The sequence below is a fragment of the Protopterus annectens genome, chromosome 4.part0 (genome assembly GCF_019279795.1).
Source record: "Protopterus annectens isolate FY-2018-M chromosome 4.part0, PAN1.0, whole genome shotgun sequence".
In the NCBI taxonomy this organism is placed as follows: Eukaryota; Metazoa; Chordata; order Ceratodontiformes; family Protopteridae; genus Protopterus; species Protopterus annectens.
In genome coordinates, this window is record NC_056733.1 from 408,833,045 (window position 1) to 408,854,216 (window position 21,172).

The 21,172-nt window shown below is 37.0% G+C and overlaps 1 protein-coding gene across 2 annotated transcripts in view; it reads right to left on the reverse strand.

Moving 5' to 3' along the window:
- Positions 1-21,172, reverse strand: part of LOC122799354 (adhesion G-protein coupled receptor D1-like) — a 689,306-nt gene that overhangs the window by 629,311 nt on the left and 38,823 nt on the right. For both annotated transcript variants that reach the window (XM_044068349.1, XM_044068348.1), the window contains exons 4-6: positions 16,103-16,216; positions 14,720-14,836; positions 12,139-12,554 (exon numbers count right to left, since the gene is read on the reverse strand). In XM_044068349.1, coding sequence (XP_043924284.1) covers positions 12,139-12,554; positions 14,720-14,836; positions 16,103-16,216 — 647 coding nt within the window. The remainder of the gene's footprint in view (positions 1-12,138; positions 12,555-14,719; positions 14,837-16,102; positions 16,217-21,172) is intronic.

Sequence of the window (21,172 nt, forward strand, 5' to 3'; positions counted from 1 at the left end):
AAAGTTTGGTACAAACTTGTTTCACTTCCAAGAAGATGGTATCTGTGGTGTATTAATCAAAATATCTTGGAACAGTTATGTTGAAGGATACCACAAGTACAACTGCTAACTCATTCACACATAGTAACTGGGATACTACACCTCTGTTAGCTTACATATAGTTTTAGATTCTTGAACATTTTCTGATAAATCAAATTAAATAGCCTGAGCTAAACAAATGCAAATATCTTGTAAAAAGTAAATGTTATGAAAATGAATGTACAAACAGCAATTTCTTCAGCAAAATGTTTTCTTTGCAAAGATGGATGTGCATTCTCACTGTTTACATAAATATTGCTCAATAGTTCAATGCAGAAAAATCCGGAATATGTTTGTCTAAATTTTCACAAATAACTTTTCAGATCTTAGAAACTGTATAGCCTAGAGATATAGTGTCAGCAACACTTTTGGCTCAGAAGACCCGAGATTTTACATAATGGCCAGAGATGCCTTTTTGAGTGTTTATTTATTGAAATATTTACAGAAATATGAAAAGTGCATATAATTAAAGCTACATATCTCCCAAGCTGTGGAATGCACAGTGCAAATTTAACAATAACAGTTTTCTGACATCAGTTAAGGTTTCATTTGATGTTATGTTATTTTTTGCAAATCACTTGGATTTGGAATTATTAATGAATATTTGGAAATACTACATATTTTTTTATAATGAATAGCAAACAGTTATCAATATCTATAGTACAGTGCATTATATACGGACACTGACAATTCACACTGTGTGCGTCAACGATATAGCTCATGTAGCTCTTAAAATATTAATGTAAACATGAAAATATGCATAACAAATAATAAATATTGGTTACTGTCTCTGCTGCAGTACATTCCAGATTAACAGTCTTAGTATCATTTAATTATTTACCCTTTGCTGTTTTATATTCTGGTTATTAATGGTTGGTTGGTAAGACAATTTGTTAAGAACTCTAACACCAAAAAATGTCATGATGCCTTAAAACACTATGGGTGCTAAAAGAAGTTTACAAAAAGACACATATGGGTGTGACTGACATAATGTACTGCGAAATACATTTTTAGATAAGAAATACTAAAATACACTAATTTCTGTTAATAATCCACACTTTTTAAGCTAGGAATGTAAGATGTTTGTGAATTCATAGGAATTCTGTCATATTACTTCTGTTTTGAGATACCTTCAAAATAATGGTCACATGAAAAGAGTAAAAAGAATGAGTCAGAAAATGAAATATCTACTCAAAAGTAGTACAAGTAACCACAAGGAAGACTATTCCTTATCAGAACTAGTGCAAAAAAGCACATCATTTGATGGTACTGGATTATCATCTGCACACTTGCTGATGGATAGATGGCTATTAGCTATTAACAGATGATGGATGTAATGCTGCTCATTTGCTGAGAAGAAACCAAGCTAAAGAGAATAGCTAGAAAGTTTATCATACCTGTCTTAATCAGCTCTGCAAAAAGAAAATGGAATGAGAGTAAAAAATGCAAAAAGATATGTATGAGGTTTAGTCTGAAGCAATTGTGCTAAGAGAAGCAATTGAACTTAGATCCAATGATGTTCAGGGGGAATATTGTGAGTCAACAGAAAATAAAAACAGAGGATATCTGTATAGACAGACTCAGGACTACATTTTACAGAAAATAGAACTCTACCTGCATCTATGAAGTCAGTATTAATTCAATACTCTCATGAGATTCACAGAATGATATATCGGAATGCAACCCACATAAACAAAGAGTTCCAAGAAGTGCTTAAACTGAGATGAAAGCTGCAGAAGTAAACAAAATAAGTCAAAAAGAGCATTTCAAAGATTCCAAGACTTTTGCAAATGTACATGAGGAATCACATAATGAAGCAGAGCAGTTACCTCTGACTGAAACTGCTGCAGAAAATATACCTATAGCCAGATTTAGAAGCTTTGACATTTAGTGATTCTATATAGCTGATGTATAGAATACAGGAAGATTCTAAGTGCTGAATCCTATTCAAATGTTGGTTTTGAAATGTTCTTGCTGATCACTATGAATGCCAGTGAGATGCTAGTAATAGTGTAGCTGGAGATTTGTTTGGAATACTTTAAATAACTACCCTACAATAATGTCTCATAATTTCAGATAGCTCATAAAAAGATGTACATGGCATAGGCCTACTATGTTGGATTGAAATATAGTGTACAAATAAGCTCTAAACCTATGTACTTGACGTGTATAAGAATTTCTACATATGTATGAAAATTCAAAATAAGCATTTTGGAAATGGTGAAAATCCCTATACACCTCCTGCCCCCCTTAATGATGTAATTCTCATACTTGGACCACTGCATTTCACAGAAAGGGTGACCATTCTTAAATCTTAAAATAAAATATTGTTGGTTCCCCCCAAGTCTCTCAGTCTTGTAAGTATGTAATCTTTCAAGCTCACCTACATTACTATAATACATTGTGATCAGTCAAATAACAAGGAAACAGTGGGGGCCAAGAAGCTCAGGCAAACAGCAACTCAAGTGAATAGAGAGAGAGCAACTGAAATCAAACCTGTAGAATACATGTCTATTGTAATATTAATGAATGGTTATTGCCTTAAGATGGTGCCTGTCATCATATTGCCTCTAATGCATGCCAGCTTCAGCAAAGAGTTGTAGTTGTAAACATTATCTTTGCCTCTGTCTCATTGCACGGCCATCATGACCATTTCTGTTACTGAATATAACACAGCCCATCCTGCTGAACAGCTCTTGATTATCCCAGGGTCGTTTCTACTCAAGAGCACAATGCCAGGCCATTTATACCATACTTGTAGCCAGCAGCTGAACTGCCTAATCCTTTTCCTCCTCGTGTTGCTGACTTTTAGTAGATATAGTACATTTGAAAATATCATCATACTGTTTTATGACCCTTCACACTGTTAGCACTTCCGTGGTCATTTTCACAGCTTCATCTATGGCCCTTACAACAATATCATTAGTTCTTTATATTTGGGCATCATTGCTATTTTGCAAATAACTTATTTTACCTTAGTGCCCTCGTGGCAGTGGCTAAGGCTGGGGCCATATCCACCTTCATGATGCTCCTTCTTTCTACTCCACATGATACCTTTAATGATCAAAGCCCACCATCACTCCTCCATCTTTCCTGGGCTATGTTTAGTGTTCCACTGCCCTCTGCCTGCTTCCTTCCTGCTTATCCTCAGTTGTTGTCCTCTACTGGGCACCTCTGCCTTTCTTTTCTTACCTTCTTACTCTATCCTTCTTCTTCTTTGCCCCCTCCTGCTTTTTACCTTATCTTCTTGCTCTTTAACAGCAGTTTTTGTTTGCCTTTTTCTGCTTACATTCTCCTTATTCATTGCTTCCAGCCTTTCTCATCTCTCTGCCAACATATGGTTTCTGCTTCTCACTTTTCTATCCTTGTTTGACTGCATCTGCCCATACACAATAACCCTTTGTATGTCATTTTTCAAGCACACTCCTCTGCGGTCCCCAGAGCCCCCTCCTGTATAATCACTCTATGCTCTTTCCTTCTGAATTGCCAATGGACCGCCATCTTTAGCTTTTGAATGCTTCTCTGCAGTGCCAACAACCTGCAACCCCTGCATCTTTGTACACACCAAATTTCCTTAAAGCCAATCCCCCATTCACCACCATCTTGAATGCCTCATGAACCTCATTCCTTATTTTCTTCTATTTACGTGGTGGTGCTGCAGTAGCGTTGTCGCCTCATAGTAAGACGCTGTCCAGTTCAATTCTCAGCTAGAGCGTCTTCTGCGTGGAGACATGCATGAATGGGCATACCTTTGATGAAGGTTGTGCATCAGGACTGGTAACTCGGCACATAAAAATCAACTACCAATCATTAGCGGACCGGAGTTCCGCTGTGGTGACCCCTAACCGGGAAAAGCCGAAAGACACAACAACAACCCTTCCCAACTCTCTCACTGTCTTTCTGTCTCTCTCTCTCTTATATGTCTCATCATATATTGCTATGCTAGGATTCCTTTCATTTATTTATTTTAAGAATATTCTTATTTCTGCCTTCCCTTTTTGTTCTGTAACTGCTAAATCCTAGATCTTGTTCACTTCTCTTACCTGCCTTCCTGAATACCTTCTGCATCCTTCTCCTTCACTTAGTACCGTCTGTTATTAAAACTATTCATTCTATGGGATGTGATATTTGTCTGACTCTGCAGTAATGCCTTTTTATAGCTTATGTGGGGGAATATAATGTAATGCACTGATAAACCCATTTCTGATAAGAGGTACTATTAGATCTGTTCTGTTTCCAGCTGTGCTTCTGTATGGTTCTGCCCTACTCCATGCTCAGTCATTTCTCCTGCTTTGCTCTCTGCTATACTATTTGTTTTATCTGTTAACAGGTTCTTTACAGGGCAGCACTATAAAGATACAAAGGCTCCCTATTGAAATGCTGGCATTTGAAATGACGAGTTTCAAAAGGTCAAAAAAAAAACACCAAACACACAGCAGAAGAGAGAAACTCAAAAATTGTTCTTCTCCTTAAAACTTTGTTTGCAGGGAGAACAAACCCCCCTCCACACACAGACTAGACTTATATATACCATTTCTGAGATTGCCATACCTTGAAAAGAAAAGGGAATATTCCAAGAAACGGCATCTCAGACTTAGTATATATAAGTCGGCCACTTAGTCTCTGCATTTCAGGACTCCCTGTAGTGGGTCCTGACATTTCAAATGTTACTGTCTAGGGATGGAGGTGTGACAATTAATTTAAAGGACATGCCCATACAGCACAGTCCTGTCATGATCACTGATAGGGAAGCACAAGACTTGGTAACAGGATTACGGAAGTTATTTTTGCATGATAATATATGCGTAAAGTCAGTTATCCAGCTCTTCCCACAATTCAGAAACTGATTAACCTACTCCAGATGTCAGAAAAACTATTTGCTTTCTGAGCTAACCTAGCACATTTGTAACTCAAAGTTTATACAAAATTCAGAGAAATAAAAAATAGAGCAAAAATAATGATAGTGTAATGACCAAAACCAAAACAAAACAAAAAAATGTCATTTTCACAGATTCTTACACAGAACAGCCTGTTCCATTAGATAACTGGAAAAAGGAAATATAGTTGGATTTTGTGATGCACAAAAGAGTGGATGGAAGGTCAGACAAATACAATTATACAGGTGTAGAGCTAAGATGAAGTATTCTGAAACTAATGAGAAGAGTCTTCAAACATTTAAAAGTTATTATGTACAGACATGAAATAAATCTAGTCCTTTAGATTCAAAGTCACAGAAACTATTTAAGGAAGAAAAAACACAAACTTAATGGACATGGTTCAGCTCATTGCAGGTGACCATGTCATACATCATTTGGATGAGACTGATATACTATATAGATTTCCAATGAAAAATAAGTTGGGCAAACCACTCCAGATGCAGAAGGCTGCATCCTCTAATATAATTGCATCTAAGGTAAGAGAGCCTCAGTGGTGATGAATAATATCATCAAAGTGTGCTCACTCTATCAGGTTTGACCAAATAGGCTTTAATAAGAAGATAGTCCAAGAAGGAATTAATGTATACTGAGATGGAATGAATGTATAACAAAACTGGGTCTAGTTCACAAGATTAACAATTTAAAATGTTGAAACCCATATGACAGAGACCATATTGGTCAACATTTTCAAATATTTAATCATTTGGATGAGATCACAGAACAGTGGGCATTGGGGAATTTGCCCCTTTTCCAACTATAGTGCAATCTCAAAATTGGTATGTATATTTAGCAGGGGGGTTGAAGGGCGAAGGGAGGCTTGCACCCTTAAAAACATTGTTTAACTTGTTTGTTGTTATTTGACAAAGTAAAATATCAACCATATGGTCTCAAGCATATGGATTTCAATATTTTACATCATTGATCTTATAAACTAGAGCCACTAAAATGAAATAATATTCAAATGCAACAACCTGTCAACTTGTTTTGGAGAAGAAGATGGAATTAACTATTTAAGAAACTTAAATCAAGGCTCAACTAAACGGTAACTTTGCTACTGTATTTCACAAACAGAAAGAACATAAAAAGGCTTAAACCCTACCACTTATAAATTAATTCTCTTTTCTTAGGATACCATCAAACACTACATTCTTAACAGTATGCCTTACCAAGCCCTATGTGTAACAAAGGTGAAGGACTCAATCTGGCATTTATAAGTATCAACATTTACCAATTACAAAATATGTTTCAGTTTTAGAGAACCAATTGTCTGAAATGGGTCCCTATCTGATGCATTGAGAACAATCAGGATGCATTCTGGGAAGACAAGCATCTGATGCCAATAAGCTGCACTTTTACTGGATCATACAAAGAAATTTCAAAAACTGTTGGATTCTCTGATCACAATAAAGAAAAAAAAAACATCAAAAGAATGTTTGGTCACTCAGTCCAGTCCAAGTTCTCCTACATTATAAATATACATTTTCCCACTGTTTAATAGGAACTATAGGGCAATATATGGGCTTGATTTTATTTGAGGTGAGCATTTCAGAATAGCTCAGGGATAATACATTGTTGCTGTTATTCATCATATTTTTTAAGCTGTAGCCCAAATAAATAAAAAAAATAGATAAAGAAAAGGGAATCGAAGGCATCAGGATGGGAAAACTCAAATATATAAATTTGTTTTTGTTTGCATGTATGTGATAATATACCAAGTTTTCCCTGCCAAAATTCAGAGCTGTTCAAAACTAGATTGTGGCACATGTCTTCAAAGTCTACTATGGTTTATAAATACCAGCTTAACCAGGCCAAAATTGAAGTTTTCCCTTTAAACTGTAGCCCTATAAGGGATCAAAGTAGAGTTATTATATGAAATTGTGCTTATACTGAATGTTCTCACAGGAATTCAAGTCATGCCTAGATTTGAACTATGAAAGAGTTATTCTTTCAGTAAAGTCCCTTAAACACTGACCAGCTCTTCCTTGTCCTTACCAGATAGTCATTTGCTGACACAGCTATAACTACTACCAAGAATTCTGCATTTTGTACAGTTTTTGGGCTTCTGTTGAGGCAGTATTTGCTAAGCATTATGGGATAATTTGACTCAAAGAAAATTTGCAAAAACTGAAAATTTAGGATATCAGTCACATTATGATGCAATCCAAATTTCAGGAAGCTAAGCAATTACCTAATTTTGATAAGTATGTTAGATAATCACAAATGCAGGAGGCTTTAGGTACTTATTTTGTGCAATAAATATTCCCTACAAAGACAAGCCTGGAATTCTGTTTGATAATGACCCCTCCCTAAGCAATTATTTAGAATTCTAAAGTTCCCTGAAAACAGAATTAAAATTTGATCTTTTCATAAGTAATTCCTACTAGGATGCAAATGGTAGGTAATCTTGAAACAAGCAGAAGGGTGTTTGCATTCTTCACTACAAGAATTTGGACTATAGGAGTTTTTTTCATCCAGTACAGCAGAAACACTGGAAAAATAAATCATTTAGGTTTACTTGTCAATTAACATCCGATGAGTGTCTGATGACTAGAGCTCAAATCACCTAAAAATTTTAAAATGGAATAAACTAATGTTCTATTAGAGTCCAGCTGGAGATATTTCAGGCTGAAATGTCTTTAATGGAGAACATTAGTAAAACTCCTTTCTGAAACTTAACTGCTAAAAAGCAAAATAATATACTTTTATTTCCTGACCAGGTCCTTTTTAGGTTGGTTATAAGCAGCCATTAAATGCCTTCATAATCTCTGGCTGACCACCTTCATTCATAACAGAGCTAAAACCCCGAAAATAATCACCCCAACTGCTGCCTTCTTAATAAAGTCAAAGTTAAAAATAAACTTGACCGTATTGACTCCACCTACAAACCCATTCACCAGATGTTGCAGTTATAGAATCTTCAGATAAAAATGGTGATCCTACCACCCATTACAACATTCCAGGTTATGACTACATTCTAAATCACAAACCTGGTACATGATCTGGTTGGGGGTGGATCATGATCCTACACAAATCCTACATTTAAATGAATTCCACAGCCTAATCTACCTCCATATCGGAATATGACCCATCCTGGCCTGTAACTCATAGTCCCCCACTACAAGGCCTAAATCTTCACATTGTTTAAGTCTGCATACTCTGCCTCCAACAAAAGTTAAGCATTCACTCAGCACAGTCACAAAAGTCATTCCCAGAAAGAAACAAATACCTATTCTAAGAGACTTCATCCCACATTTTCTGGATAAAAACAACTGCAACTTTAATGAAGGGTTTGCTGACCTACTGCTTATAGAATCAGCCATTAAACCCACCAGGTCAAACATAAAATCCCATAACCATTTACATCTAGACCTAAAAACAATCAATATATCAGTCAAGATTTCTAAACAAACAATTATTTCTTCCTGTGTAAGTGATCACTGATTAACTACACAGTAATTAATAAAAAAAATGATTATCACTAAATCTTTACAAAACTTTCAAACCATCTCATCCCATCCAAACTGGTTATCACTCCTATCATGCAATCATCAGAAACAGAAACCAAAATAGTTAGCACTACTCTACTAGCTATTCATACAAACCATTCTCCCTACTCTTATGTTTTCGTAAACCAAATCCACACAGATGACTAACTGAATTGAAGCACTAGTTGTCTTTAGAGAAGAGGCCTGGAAATCATGAAAAGAGTCAAATAAAATGGTAGTCTTGTCAAAAAGAGCACCAGAAGGTAAATATGTACATAGTTAGAGCTCCAAATCATCCCTCCTTCTCAGCAAAAAAAAATAAAAATAAAATTCTAATCCTAAGTGAACCAAATCATAGGCAAAAGGGAAAAAAAATGGTACCTCAACAAGTGATACATACCATCTCCAATGGTCCTATTACAACAGAAGATCTTCTCCAGGAAGTCAGCCAGCCCTCCATTCTGTTTATATACAAACGCCTACAGCTAACCCAAGCCCCTTTGACTAAATTCCTCCATTCTGCTTCAAAACTATTACAACAGCAGGTATTGAAACAATCATCAACAAAAACCCTGATGAAGATCCAACAGGGATTGACAGTCCTCATGCTAGCTAATCAAAGACTGTGCTAAACATATAATCCACCTTCTAAAATACATTGATAGCCTCTACCTACATTATAATACCATCCTAAAATATGGAAAGAAGCGATAATTAAGCCCTTCCCAAAACAAATAAATCCTACTCCTGTTCAAACATCATTGTGCAAGCACTGGGACCTTAGCAGGTGATATTTTAAACTTAATGGACAAAGGACAACTTACAAGAGCAGTTTTAATAGACCTTACCAAAAGTTCTGACACAGCTGACCACTACGTACTCCAAATACACCTCTTAGCACACAGAATTAGTAGAAAAGTCTAACAGTTGTTAAAAACTTCTTAGTAAACTGAATCTTTTGAGTCATAATGGGTGCCTCATATACTCCAAACACCTCTGCACAAAGGAATACCCCAGGGCTCAGTACTTTCCCTGTTGTTGTTCTTCCTTAATATCAAAGAGCTATCAAAAGTGAGCCTCACACTCCCAATGATACTTTATACAGATAACAGGTCATCTACAAGTTTGGCCCCTTGCAATAAAAAATTAAACGACTACTATAAGACCTACTAATCATTATCAACAGACTACATGTTACACAACTAATACTAAATATAACCAAATCCAAAGCAATGATCTTAGGATAGCACCAAAAATTTTGCTTTATACCTTCAAACTTGTCTTTCCTCAATCACAACCAGCAACCACTAAAAGCACCTCTTTTGTAAATAACTTGTTGTTTGGTATAACCTAGACCTGAACTTCCTGCTCCATATCAAGAAGACATGAGCAAATAATCCTTCAAACCTTCTTCTGCGCACAGAAAATATCACACTTCCTATCCTTATCTGAAAGAGAAGCTATCAGGAAAAGAATCTTCATGATCCATTTAGAATATGGCTTCCAGTAATAGGTGTTGTTTCAGAAAATAATTTTCATCACTTCAACTAACTTTAAACATGATTTTCTATTTTTCTTCACTAATACCAAGAACAGAACAACACTGTTTTTAGCACCCTACTATTTAAACTTCTAAATAAAAAAACACTTTATTTCTATTGCCAACAGATTCACCATAAGAGAGAAGATCTATAAACTCAGATTACAACTTCAGTTTGGACTTTCACTCCTCACCCCTCTCTACAAACAAAAAATGCAGTAACCACAATTTCTCAGTCCTAGGACCAGAACTATATCCATAAGAGACTTACTGTCCCCCAGATCTTAAAAAAAATATATAAAAATCACATAGGAAGAATACTCAGGAACAACCTAACTTTTCCAACAAGGCCCAATAATTTAATCACAATGATTACATAACTTTGTTCACAACAACCCATAGATACATTGCTATGCTAACCAGCTTCTACCCTGTTCCCCCCTCTCTAGCCTTCCTTATCCCATGTTTTTTCATGCAACTTCAGCCAGTACTCAACCATACCCTTGCAACCAAGCCCCACAAGGCCTACTCTATGCATATACCAGCTGTATATCTACTCAGGTATTCTTTAGGCTACTTACCACAGCTCTGTACTAACTCAGGGTTCATTACTATATGCCTGCGTTATAATTTCATACTAAATTGTAGAAATCTTGATAATTTTATGCACCTTGCCCCAGGGATCACTTCAGTGGCTCTGCTGGACAGAGGCACTGGGAACTAATCTAAGGGGGCGGCGAAAGCCAACACATTCTGGCTAGGCTTATACATGCCTTCGGGCAGATAGCCTAGTACCTACCTATGAACCTATGAACTTAAAGAACATGTACAATAAACTTTACATTCATGCAGTACTTGTGTTATTTTACTCAGGTGGAACTTAAAATTGTCCATATGGATCAGTGTTCCACCTCAGTCAACAGATTTAAATGCATACATGCACACATACATACATACATACATTTATGCATGAATAAACAAAAAAAAGGAAGCTGTAAATAAGAAACATGGAAGGAAGTAGGAATCATTAAGAAGATCCAGTGTTTACCTTTGCTGAATCTGTTACCTGTGATAGCGTGCCTTCCTCTGCAAGAGAAACAGTGGAGCTCTTCTCCTTTATGCAGAGTTGTACCTTTTACCTCAAAAAACTGAACTGGATTTATTTGCTTCCTTCACCATCCAGTTACCTAATCATTCTCTAAGAAAACCTCCTTTCTATTGTACCATCTGCTCAGACGTGATTCCTGCTATCCTTGATTCCTTTTATAACTTGCCAACTTTGTGTGTGTTTCTGTATGTGTATATGTCAATGTGTCCTTCAGTTAAACAAAGCTCTAAAGAAGAATTCCTGTTTGCTGCTTTTACATGAACACACTGTAGATTTAGACTACTCTATTAGTGGTTGACTAATCACTGCTTACTTTTACAACTCATCACTCTCAAACGGAATATATTATAACTGGATGAGTGTTTTTTTTTGTCATTTTAAATCATAGCCAGTACTGCTTTATCGTGTATCCACACACAAACACACACACACAAAAGTAAGAAAATTTGGAAGGGTGAGGTCCCTTACATGGGGACAGGGGTACTTGCCCTCCTGCAAAATGTTTTTTCTTGCTTTTCATTGATACGAAGCTGCATCTGGTTGCATTTCTCTGATTGTAGCTACATTAAGTTGTTAGTAAATTAACCACATTAGAGCCATAGAGTTACTGTATTCTTGTTTAACTCTGGCTACAATTGCTTGAATCTTTCCATAACTAATATACCACAAACTATTTATCTGTATCTGTTAATTGTAAAGTTGTGACATGTCTATCACAATTCTGTTTTTTATCAATTCTGTAACTACTTTTCTAAAAGATGCTTCATCTTTTATTTCATTTTGTTAATTAAGATGCATAATACAAATTTCCTGTTTTGCCTTTTCACCAGATCACGCCTGAAAATCTCTGTGTTGAATCAGATCATTTCATTATCAGTGATTAATTAAATAACCTCTAGATGGCTAATATGGATGTTATATGTAATCATTTGTAAGTATTTATGCTTTAGAATAATGTATAACATGGTAATAAAATGGTATTGTACTTACTGTTGGAGCAGGTTCAGATGCATAATCAGTCCACAGCTGAGAATAAATCTTACAAGAATCATTTTTTCCATCAGCACTATACTGCAGAAGAAATCCTTTAAACACATTACTAAAATCAGTCTTAAAACGAAGATATAATGTGCTTTTTGGTCCATAATAAGTAAAGGGCTTGACACGCATGCCACAAAGAGGTCCATAAAGTTTTTGTTGGCTGGACTCGTAGAATGTAAGCTGGTCATAGGAGCAATTGCTCTCAACTTCAGTACTAAAGTCCAGAAAAGAGAATGTTACATTCACTGTTTTAGAAAAATTAAACACCCAAATGCATTCAAGGTTATTGCCGTAGTGCTGAGGATAGTTAGGACTCGTAATGCAGCCAGACAATTTTGTGATGGTTCCTCCACATTTAGAGACCTCTGCAAAATTACAAGATAGGAAATTGTCTACACTGTGCACTTTTATATCTTACAGCATCCACTTATTAACAAGTAATTTAAAAGGAAGACAGAGAAGCACAGACAAAACCTTTGTGATGTCTCTAATAGTACACCCAGTGAAATTAGAGTTACATTTTCATTAAGCTGGGCATAAAACTATTTCATCATAGAATACTAATTGACATTTAGACATAAGGAGTTGAAAAAAATATATTCTAAGTACACTGATTCAGCATTTCCTTTGTTTGATCTACATGTGAAAATGTTTTCAAAATACCCTATAACATAAAAAAGCAGAATAATGACAAAAAGCAATCAACAGCAGAAACACCCAGATACACATACACATGTACACATGCTCACAACAAGGTGAAGCCTAAGATAAAGATTTACAACTCACAGCGTAGTTCCAGTTCTATATTGTTAATATTTTAGAGTGATACTTTGTTTTTTTTTTAATTTCAGCCAAATTAAAACAGGTCTGACATCTACAGCAAAGTGACTGTCTCTGCACCAAAAAATGTCTGTCAACTATTCTGTGCTACAAGTTTCGTGCAATCTATTTTTTTTTCAGAAAACTAGTTTCTTGATTTATTCCTTTTAACATTTGCTGTGTTTACTAAGAGATAGGCAATCATTTAATAATGGTGCACAAGCAGAAATAAGCCTGAAATCGTTCTATCTGGAATCAGACAGATTCAGTTTTATGTGTAATGGCGGTTTCAATGTTCCCAGCCTCTCCCAAAGCTATATGTATTCAGTACTGAAGTAAGATCACCTCTGTATAGCCAAATTATACTTCCTGCTCATATCAGTTTCAGTGTTATCAGAATCAGCTGGAATAAATTTCAGCTTCACTTCATCACCTAAAACTGTCCTTCATGGTCATTGAGACAGTTCTAGAATTTATTGGGGACTGTACCCCTAGGACTTTTCTCATGACAGGCCAGAATGAATGGTCAGAGATATCGACAAAGCCCTCTGAAAAGCTGCTGCTGCCTAACAAATAGCTGGCCCTAAGGATTTGCCTGCAGTACACACTGAAATACCACCACAAACCACTGCAATAGATAGAGATGTATACATATCTCATTTGTCCAGATACCAGAATTCAGCATCCTTCACAATGACATACCAAACAACGCTTCCATGACTTCCTGAAAAATCAAGTGATTTTTTTTTTCTTTGAAGCAGTAATTGACCTAGCAGTGCTGTAGCAGATGGTAGAAGTTGTGCTACAAATAATTGCAAACTTGGTCACACTTAGTTGTGTACACAACATAAGCTTGGTACACAGAGATGTATATTGTGGGGCAATGTTAAGTGAAAATTTATCACCTTTCTTTTCAATTCCATTATGATATAAACATTTAATTTATATGTAGTTTTTTGTTTATCTTTCGGCTTTCCCCAGTTAGGGGTCGCCACAGCGGAACTAATGATTGGCAGTAGATTTTTTTTACGGGTGCCAAGATGCCAGCTCGACGCCCAACCTTCAATGAAGGCACGCCCATTCTACGCATGTCTTTCCAATGCGGGGAGAACATGCAGATGCCACACAGAAGGTGCTCCAGCTGAGAATCGAACGGGAGAACCTCTTGCTGTGAGGCAACAACACTACCGCTGCACCACCGTGGCTTCTTAATTTATATGTAGTGCAGTGTTTAATTTCAGGGTAATTGCTATGATCATAACATACTAGAAAAGCCCCAAATAATGTACAGCTGTAAATCTATATGCCAGACGTGGCCAATAAATGTGATATTCTAAGCATCTTTATCATTAAAATCAGCAATTCATACTGAAAAAGTTCAACTGTCACTCATAGTTTAAAATTATATTTCAAGTAACATGAAAAAAGTAATATTACTGAATGTGTCAAAGTGAAAAAACGTCAGCTTCAGCTATTTACAGTTGCATTGAGAGAGACAACTTTAAATGCATATCAATAAGGGGTGAATAATCACCGGGGACACGGCAGAAGGCTGCTTACTTACACACAACATCATTTTTTCCTCATTGGTACTCCTACTGTGACAATCAACAGTGCTATGCTGTTACTATAAAAGGACTCCACTCACTGGTCTACAGAGTGCCTTTGCAAAAGTGACAACATTCTCCTACTCAGAAAAAAAAAATCTTACCACTCCGAAATGCAAGACTTGGGTTCATAAAAAGGCTGCCTTCTGAACTTTGCATCTGCAGTGGCGTAATGCTTTCCTTCAACGTTACGGCATTTCCTTTTATTCCTGTTACCTCTTCTGAAAAGCAGAATGAATGAGTCTCACAAATAAAGAGTTTTTGTTTTTCTTTTTATGCTTCATGACATACCTGTGCTGAATTAAATTAAAAAATGACAAATAAGTAAGCGTGATGCTAAATTCTGCTTTATATATTTTTCTCCTTAAGAAAACGTAAACGGGATACTACATTTTGCTTTTGATTTTGTTCTCCTAAAGAGGGAGTGAATACTTGTTCATGTGACACCACTTAAGCATGCAACATACTACTAATTCTACAACTAGAAAGGTGGATGGGTCATAAGGATTGTGAACTATCCCAGCAGAAGATATTGTAAATGTTTCCAGAACCTAGAAGGGCAGGCACTTAAACAACATCATAGGCATATGCCATTCTGGAAACAGGGGGGTTGCACTGAGTCATCAGAGTAGACATAAAAATAGCAGCAGGCAGAAACCTTTTTAGCCTCCATCATGCATGCAATGCATGTAGCATTCAGTCAGTTAGCCTTTCTTTTTTTTCTTTTCCACACAGTATCTACTTTATATGCCTTGAGTCAGCTAAGAAAAAAAAAAACTAATGCTGAGCTCTTAGGTTCATAGGTTCATACGTGTGTACTAGGCTAATGGCCCTGGAGCCTTTACAAGCATAGCCCATAGAAGTGCCCTGGCATTGTGCCACCCGACATTAGCTCCCAGTGCCTTGCAAGAAGAAAGGAGCAAATGACAGTCTGATACAGCACAGATGCCTGTGAGGATACAGACCAGGGTATGAGGGTATGGACAACGCAGTGGTGCAGTAGTTTGCATTGTCACCTCACAGCAAGAGGTTCTCCGGTTTGATTCTTGGCTGGGATGCCTTCTGTGTGAAATCTGCATGTCCTCCCTGCAGTTGTGTGGGTTTCCTCCAGATGCTCTGGTTTCCTCCCACATTACAAAGACATGCATCTGGAGTGTTTCTCCCTGGGCCTCCAATGAAAACTGGTTTGTTCCACATTGGACTTTCCAAGTAAACAAATGTTAAATAAATAAATAAAAATTACAGCTGTGATGTACTGACTGTGTTTTCCACTGTGCTGTCAAGCCTTTGGTTGGTTCCACCCAAGCATACAATAGTTTGATCTCTAGTCCACATGTTGTTGTCCACAGAGTGCGGAGGACCACAAGCCCCTGTTATTATACATGGAGGACCACAAGTCCCTGTTATTATACCAACACAAGAACTGAAAATGAATTATACAAATTAAGAACAACCAAAACTGTGTACAAATTTGTAGTGCTAGTTACCTGGTAAAAGGCCAGTAAATGTTAAATTACTCCTCCCATTAATATCCTGAATCTGTGGATCCATGACATCATCCAGAGGCCAGTAGCTAAAAACACCATCCAGAAGGCCAAGGTCTGCAATACAATAATATTCTACTGTAATATGCAGATACTGATAGGGTCTACATTTATATTAATGATCAGCGTATTCAAGAAAACAAAAAGGCACTCAGCTCCAATTGTCTGTGTAACTGCTGTCCTGACTGTTACTAAAACCACAAAATTCCAAGAAATGGCTAAACTCACGAAGAAGGAAAACTCAAATATATATGAACATAATCCAATATATAGTGCTCAGCAATGCAATCATCAGTTTGTTTTTTATATAGTACAACCAAGAAATAGCAGAACCATTGAAAATAACTCAAGTACTATAAGTGGTACGCACAATAGCTCCTTGATAAAATGGTAGCAGGACCAAAAGAGTCTTAAATGGCAGGGGAGTTGGTGCTGCTGGACTGTATCCCACTCCAGATTTATCAAGAAAGCAATTATTTGTATAGAAATGTTGTATCTATTTTGCTATCATCATTTATCATAAGCCACAGGACTTACTCAGCTCGGTGTTGATGCAGAGTCATTAAATCCAGTGTAAACGGAACTGTAAAAAAATATATTGCTTGTTACTTTCTGCCTGGCTGTGTTTTAAAACAGTCCAACAAATACTGATCTTCTCCAAGTGACATGCTGACTGCTCTACTTCTGTCGCCTTAATTATATTAAAGAGACTCTGTTATATGGACCATTTGGGCTGTAAGAAACAGTAGTCAGATAAGTGTAAATATTGGAGGGTAAATTGCCAATCACAGAAGTAACAGCCTGCTCAGCCTTACCTACCACTGCTGCACTGAGCCTTGCTAAGGAACCAATCACTTTAACAAACACAGGAAGAATCAGAGCTGCATGAGGCAGATGGAAATTTAGAAAGTGTAAGGATGACTGAGAATGACAGTAATATTTTGAGGAGATCACATACTAGATCACAGTTGAGAGAGAACAAAACAGAATTTAAAAAGTTGTTGCTATTACATGTTATAAAGTTGACTAATTTTGGTATAAACACTTTTATCACCCACTGCATAGCCAGCTGGCTCACTGATAGGAACCAGGAGGTCAAACTAGGTGAGGCCACCTACACCAAGAGGCCAGTCACTAGAGGAGTCCCCCTAGGGCTCCTTACTGGGCCCTCTCCTTTTTAGCATCTATTTCTCTGAAATGGAAGCAAATGCTAAAGATTTATGGCTAAGTTTGCAGATAATTGCAAGCTGGGGGTTATTATCAAATCCCCTGCAGACACTAGCATTCTTCAAAAAGGTCTATCTCTGACTAATAAATGGTGCCAAAGCCATGGTCTTAAACTCAATACTAAGAAATACATAATTGTACCCTTTGGGAAGTCAATCATTCTGTCTAACTACCATGTTGATAATAGTCCCCTAAGAGTTGACCCAGTGGTCAGGGATCTGGGTATGCATGTAGACAGTAGCCTTACCTTCGACCACCATGTGGCCTCAGTGGTGAGGAATTCTTTTATGTTGTGCAACTTATAAGTAAGTACATGGCATTTAGGTCCAAAGAAGTCATTATCTCACTGTACTCTGCCCTTGTCAGACCAATCATAAAGTACAATGCTCCCTTTGGTATGTACCTGACCAGGCATATGCAACAACTAGAGCAACCTCAGTGGTTCCTTAAAAAAAGAATACAAGGTGTAACAAACCTGCCTTTTGCAGAGTCTCTTAATGCTCTTTCCCTCTACTCAGTTTCCTATAGATTGCTGAGGGGTGATCTATGTCTGGCTTACAAGGCATTCGCAAACCCCACACTTATGAACCTTCTACATATTCGTAAATCAAAGAATACCAGAAATACTAGGTCTAGGGACCTGAATTTTGTCTGCAACTTAAACAGAACATGCTGAAGAGACAGATATGTGTTCAGAGACTGCCCCTCCTATGGAACAGGCTTCCCTTCCATGTGAAGCCGAATTCATCTATTACCCAGTAGTGGTGGGCAATAGGAAATTTACAGTGGGCCTGGCACCCGTGTTCCTTATAGACAGAGGTAACTTATACAGTAAATGCCTGGCTCTCAATATCCTGTTTGGATACAGGTCATCATTATCCTTTCAGCAAAATTTGGCTAGACTTAGAAAGCACCCCCTCGGGGTGTTAGCCTAGTAACAATCTATGAATCTAAGAATCTATGCATCTATACTTTCAGTACTCCTTCAGTCTAACTAACTCACCCCTAAGTCTTGCATCATCTATCATCTTGCCATTTCTGGCCTTATTTCTTTCCTCCACCAGCTATAGTTTATACATGATATGCAGTGTGTAAATAATATCAGTTCAATTAGCTAAATTAGGTGGTTTTGCTTTGCTTCTTCTCTTTGTCCAAATTAAATGCATGCCCTTTAGCCAACCATTACTTTTCCATTTTAAATGCATGCACGTTACTTTTCCTCTTTCTCTTCTCTTCCCAGGTTCTTTTTATAAGAGTGCATTTGGCTTGAATTCCATGTCAGACCATAATACCGGTTTTTAATCAAACAGCTGTGCCACAGCTGAGAATAAACAGTCCTTCCGATGACCTGCACTCATCCCTCTGCTAATGCATTTTATGTAGCTTTATTCCCTATGGAGACTTTACCCAAGTAATCCAGTTATGCGTTAAGTGGCATCCTATTTCCCACATCACTGGAAGTAGGTGGGCTACAAAAAAGTCAGAAACCAGATGCTTAAAACAAAATAAACAGTTCTCACTTTCTTTTATAAAAGAAATATTTGTCTGCAGAAATGATGCACAGAAGTACTAGCCCAATATTGTGCAATAATTCAATTACTGAGAAATTTGTTTGTTTTAAAAAAGTTGCATTGCAGCATGATTTACCGTAGTATTATTCCTATTCTGTTACACTGAATCATGTATTACACAAATGTGATAAGAATGCAAACACTTTTTCTTATTTTGCCTCATAACTTCTGAGAAATTCCTTTCTGATAATTTAGGACACAAGTTTAATACAATGAGATTGCTATAGCACTCCTACATTTGACCCCCCCCCCCCCGTCAAGATAGAACAATCTCAGAGTCGATGTATAAGTTGCAGGGGAGGGAGGTGGGAGGGCAACTTTTCCTCCAAAAATGTTTTCTTAGTGATTTTCCTAACTACAACTATTATCCACAGTTGAGAGGTTGTGATGTTTTCTGATCACAGTTTAAGAGGGTCGTTCGCAAAGCACTTGCATTTTCATTAAGAAACCCTTACAAATCCTATGTTTTAAAAACTAAGGAACATTTGTTGCAGAACTATTTGTTAATGGGTGTTAAGTTCTGCTGTCATTTTAAAAATATGAAATCAGGGTTGGTTCAGAAGTATTACTCACCCTTTCCGCAGTCCTTTTCATCCTGGTTACAGATGCATGCAGACAGAGGACTTCTAAGCCAATATCCTACTGGTGTACTTGACAAAACATAATTATGGTTCAGTTAATTGCGTTCCAAGAATACTCATTCAGCTTAATGGACAGGCAATTTTAGAAAACTCATTTTAGGTGCCACGGACACTTTTCTATGTATTATTAGAATGAAAGATGGATGAATTGAGTGTAACAGTTTATATCTGCTGATCTGAAAATCTTTAAATACTGGATAGTAAACCAAATGTATAAACTTTATGTGGCCACTTAACATAACATGTGTACACACAAAGACAGACAGACCGATACACAAAATTTCTAAATGCCGATTTCCCTCAGGGTCTACAAAGGAGTAATTATTTGTCGCTATTCAGTCCAGTAAAAGAAGTTCCTTTCATGTTTCTGCAGTTGATTTTGAGCATAAAGTTAAGATGACCATCTGCATTACATGTATCCATGGTTTAGCACTACATCCAGGCTACTGGAGAGAAAGGTATATGGCAGAGTTGCTGCTTACCAAACCTGATGGAGCACTTTTTTTCCACTGTCTTCTGATGACCCCCCAACCTTCAGCCCTTACAAAAAGGTTTCAGAACCTACAGGTTTATTTTATTATCATTGTTATTATCATCTATAATCAGAGATTTCTAAACTGTAGTAATTGATACTGATTCAGAGGCTGCATTGTCTCTGAGAAAGAGCAAGGCATTTTTCTTCATTTTAAATAATCACTTTATCAGAGTCTGAGTGAGCTCATAGTAAAGAGTAACATTGGGGGTATGGTGGGTGCAGAGTGGCCTGCACCCGTTCTTTAGTTTTCGTGTGTTGTCATTGCACAAAACTCATATGTGAGTGTATGCACTGAGATCATTTCTGTACTTAGATAACTTGTTTCATGCAGATGGGGCTGAAAAGCTATGTACAGAGGTGTTGGATTTCAAATGATCACACTTGAATTTATTCAAGCACCTGAAAAGTACTTTTTTCTCAAATTAATACTGGTGTTTATATGCAATGGCATATTATCAATTATTTAAAACTGTAATCATGCTCAAAAGCTGCCCTCGCCTTGATGTAGCGTCACTCCAGTCAAGTTAGCCAAACCTATTAATTTGTTCCATGTAGCCCCCCCCCACCTTACACTGATGGTAACCCTACTGAATGGTGTTGTTACATTCTGCTGTTGTAAATGCAAATTAGAAGTAGTACAGTAAATAGAATGTACTAGTATTTATTGAGGATCCCTGCCTTGGAAACTTCATTGACCATAGTCTGCTAGCTTAAACTTCCACTACCATGGGCAGCAAGCTAATAATAAGACTGTTGTTCTACTTACTGTCTCTGTCTGGGGAAAAAACTGTCTCCTTCTCTAAACAAAATGGCCACTGGTTTTGTCTCCTTAGTCAAGCATCCCCATTTCTTGCAAGAGCCCCCTACCATTTCTACAAGAGGATGTGGTCTTTGTCTCCCTGAAAGACAAGGTTCTGGAAGGAGACTAAAGGGCCATTTCATTATGAAAAAGATGAGTAAATGGAATGGGCTACTACAGAGGTCAGTATGTGAGAAAATATTAGGCATCTCAACAGAACATTACTAAGGAGGGTGAAGA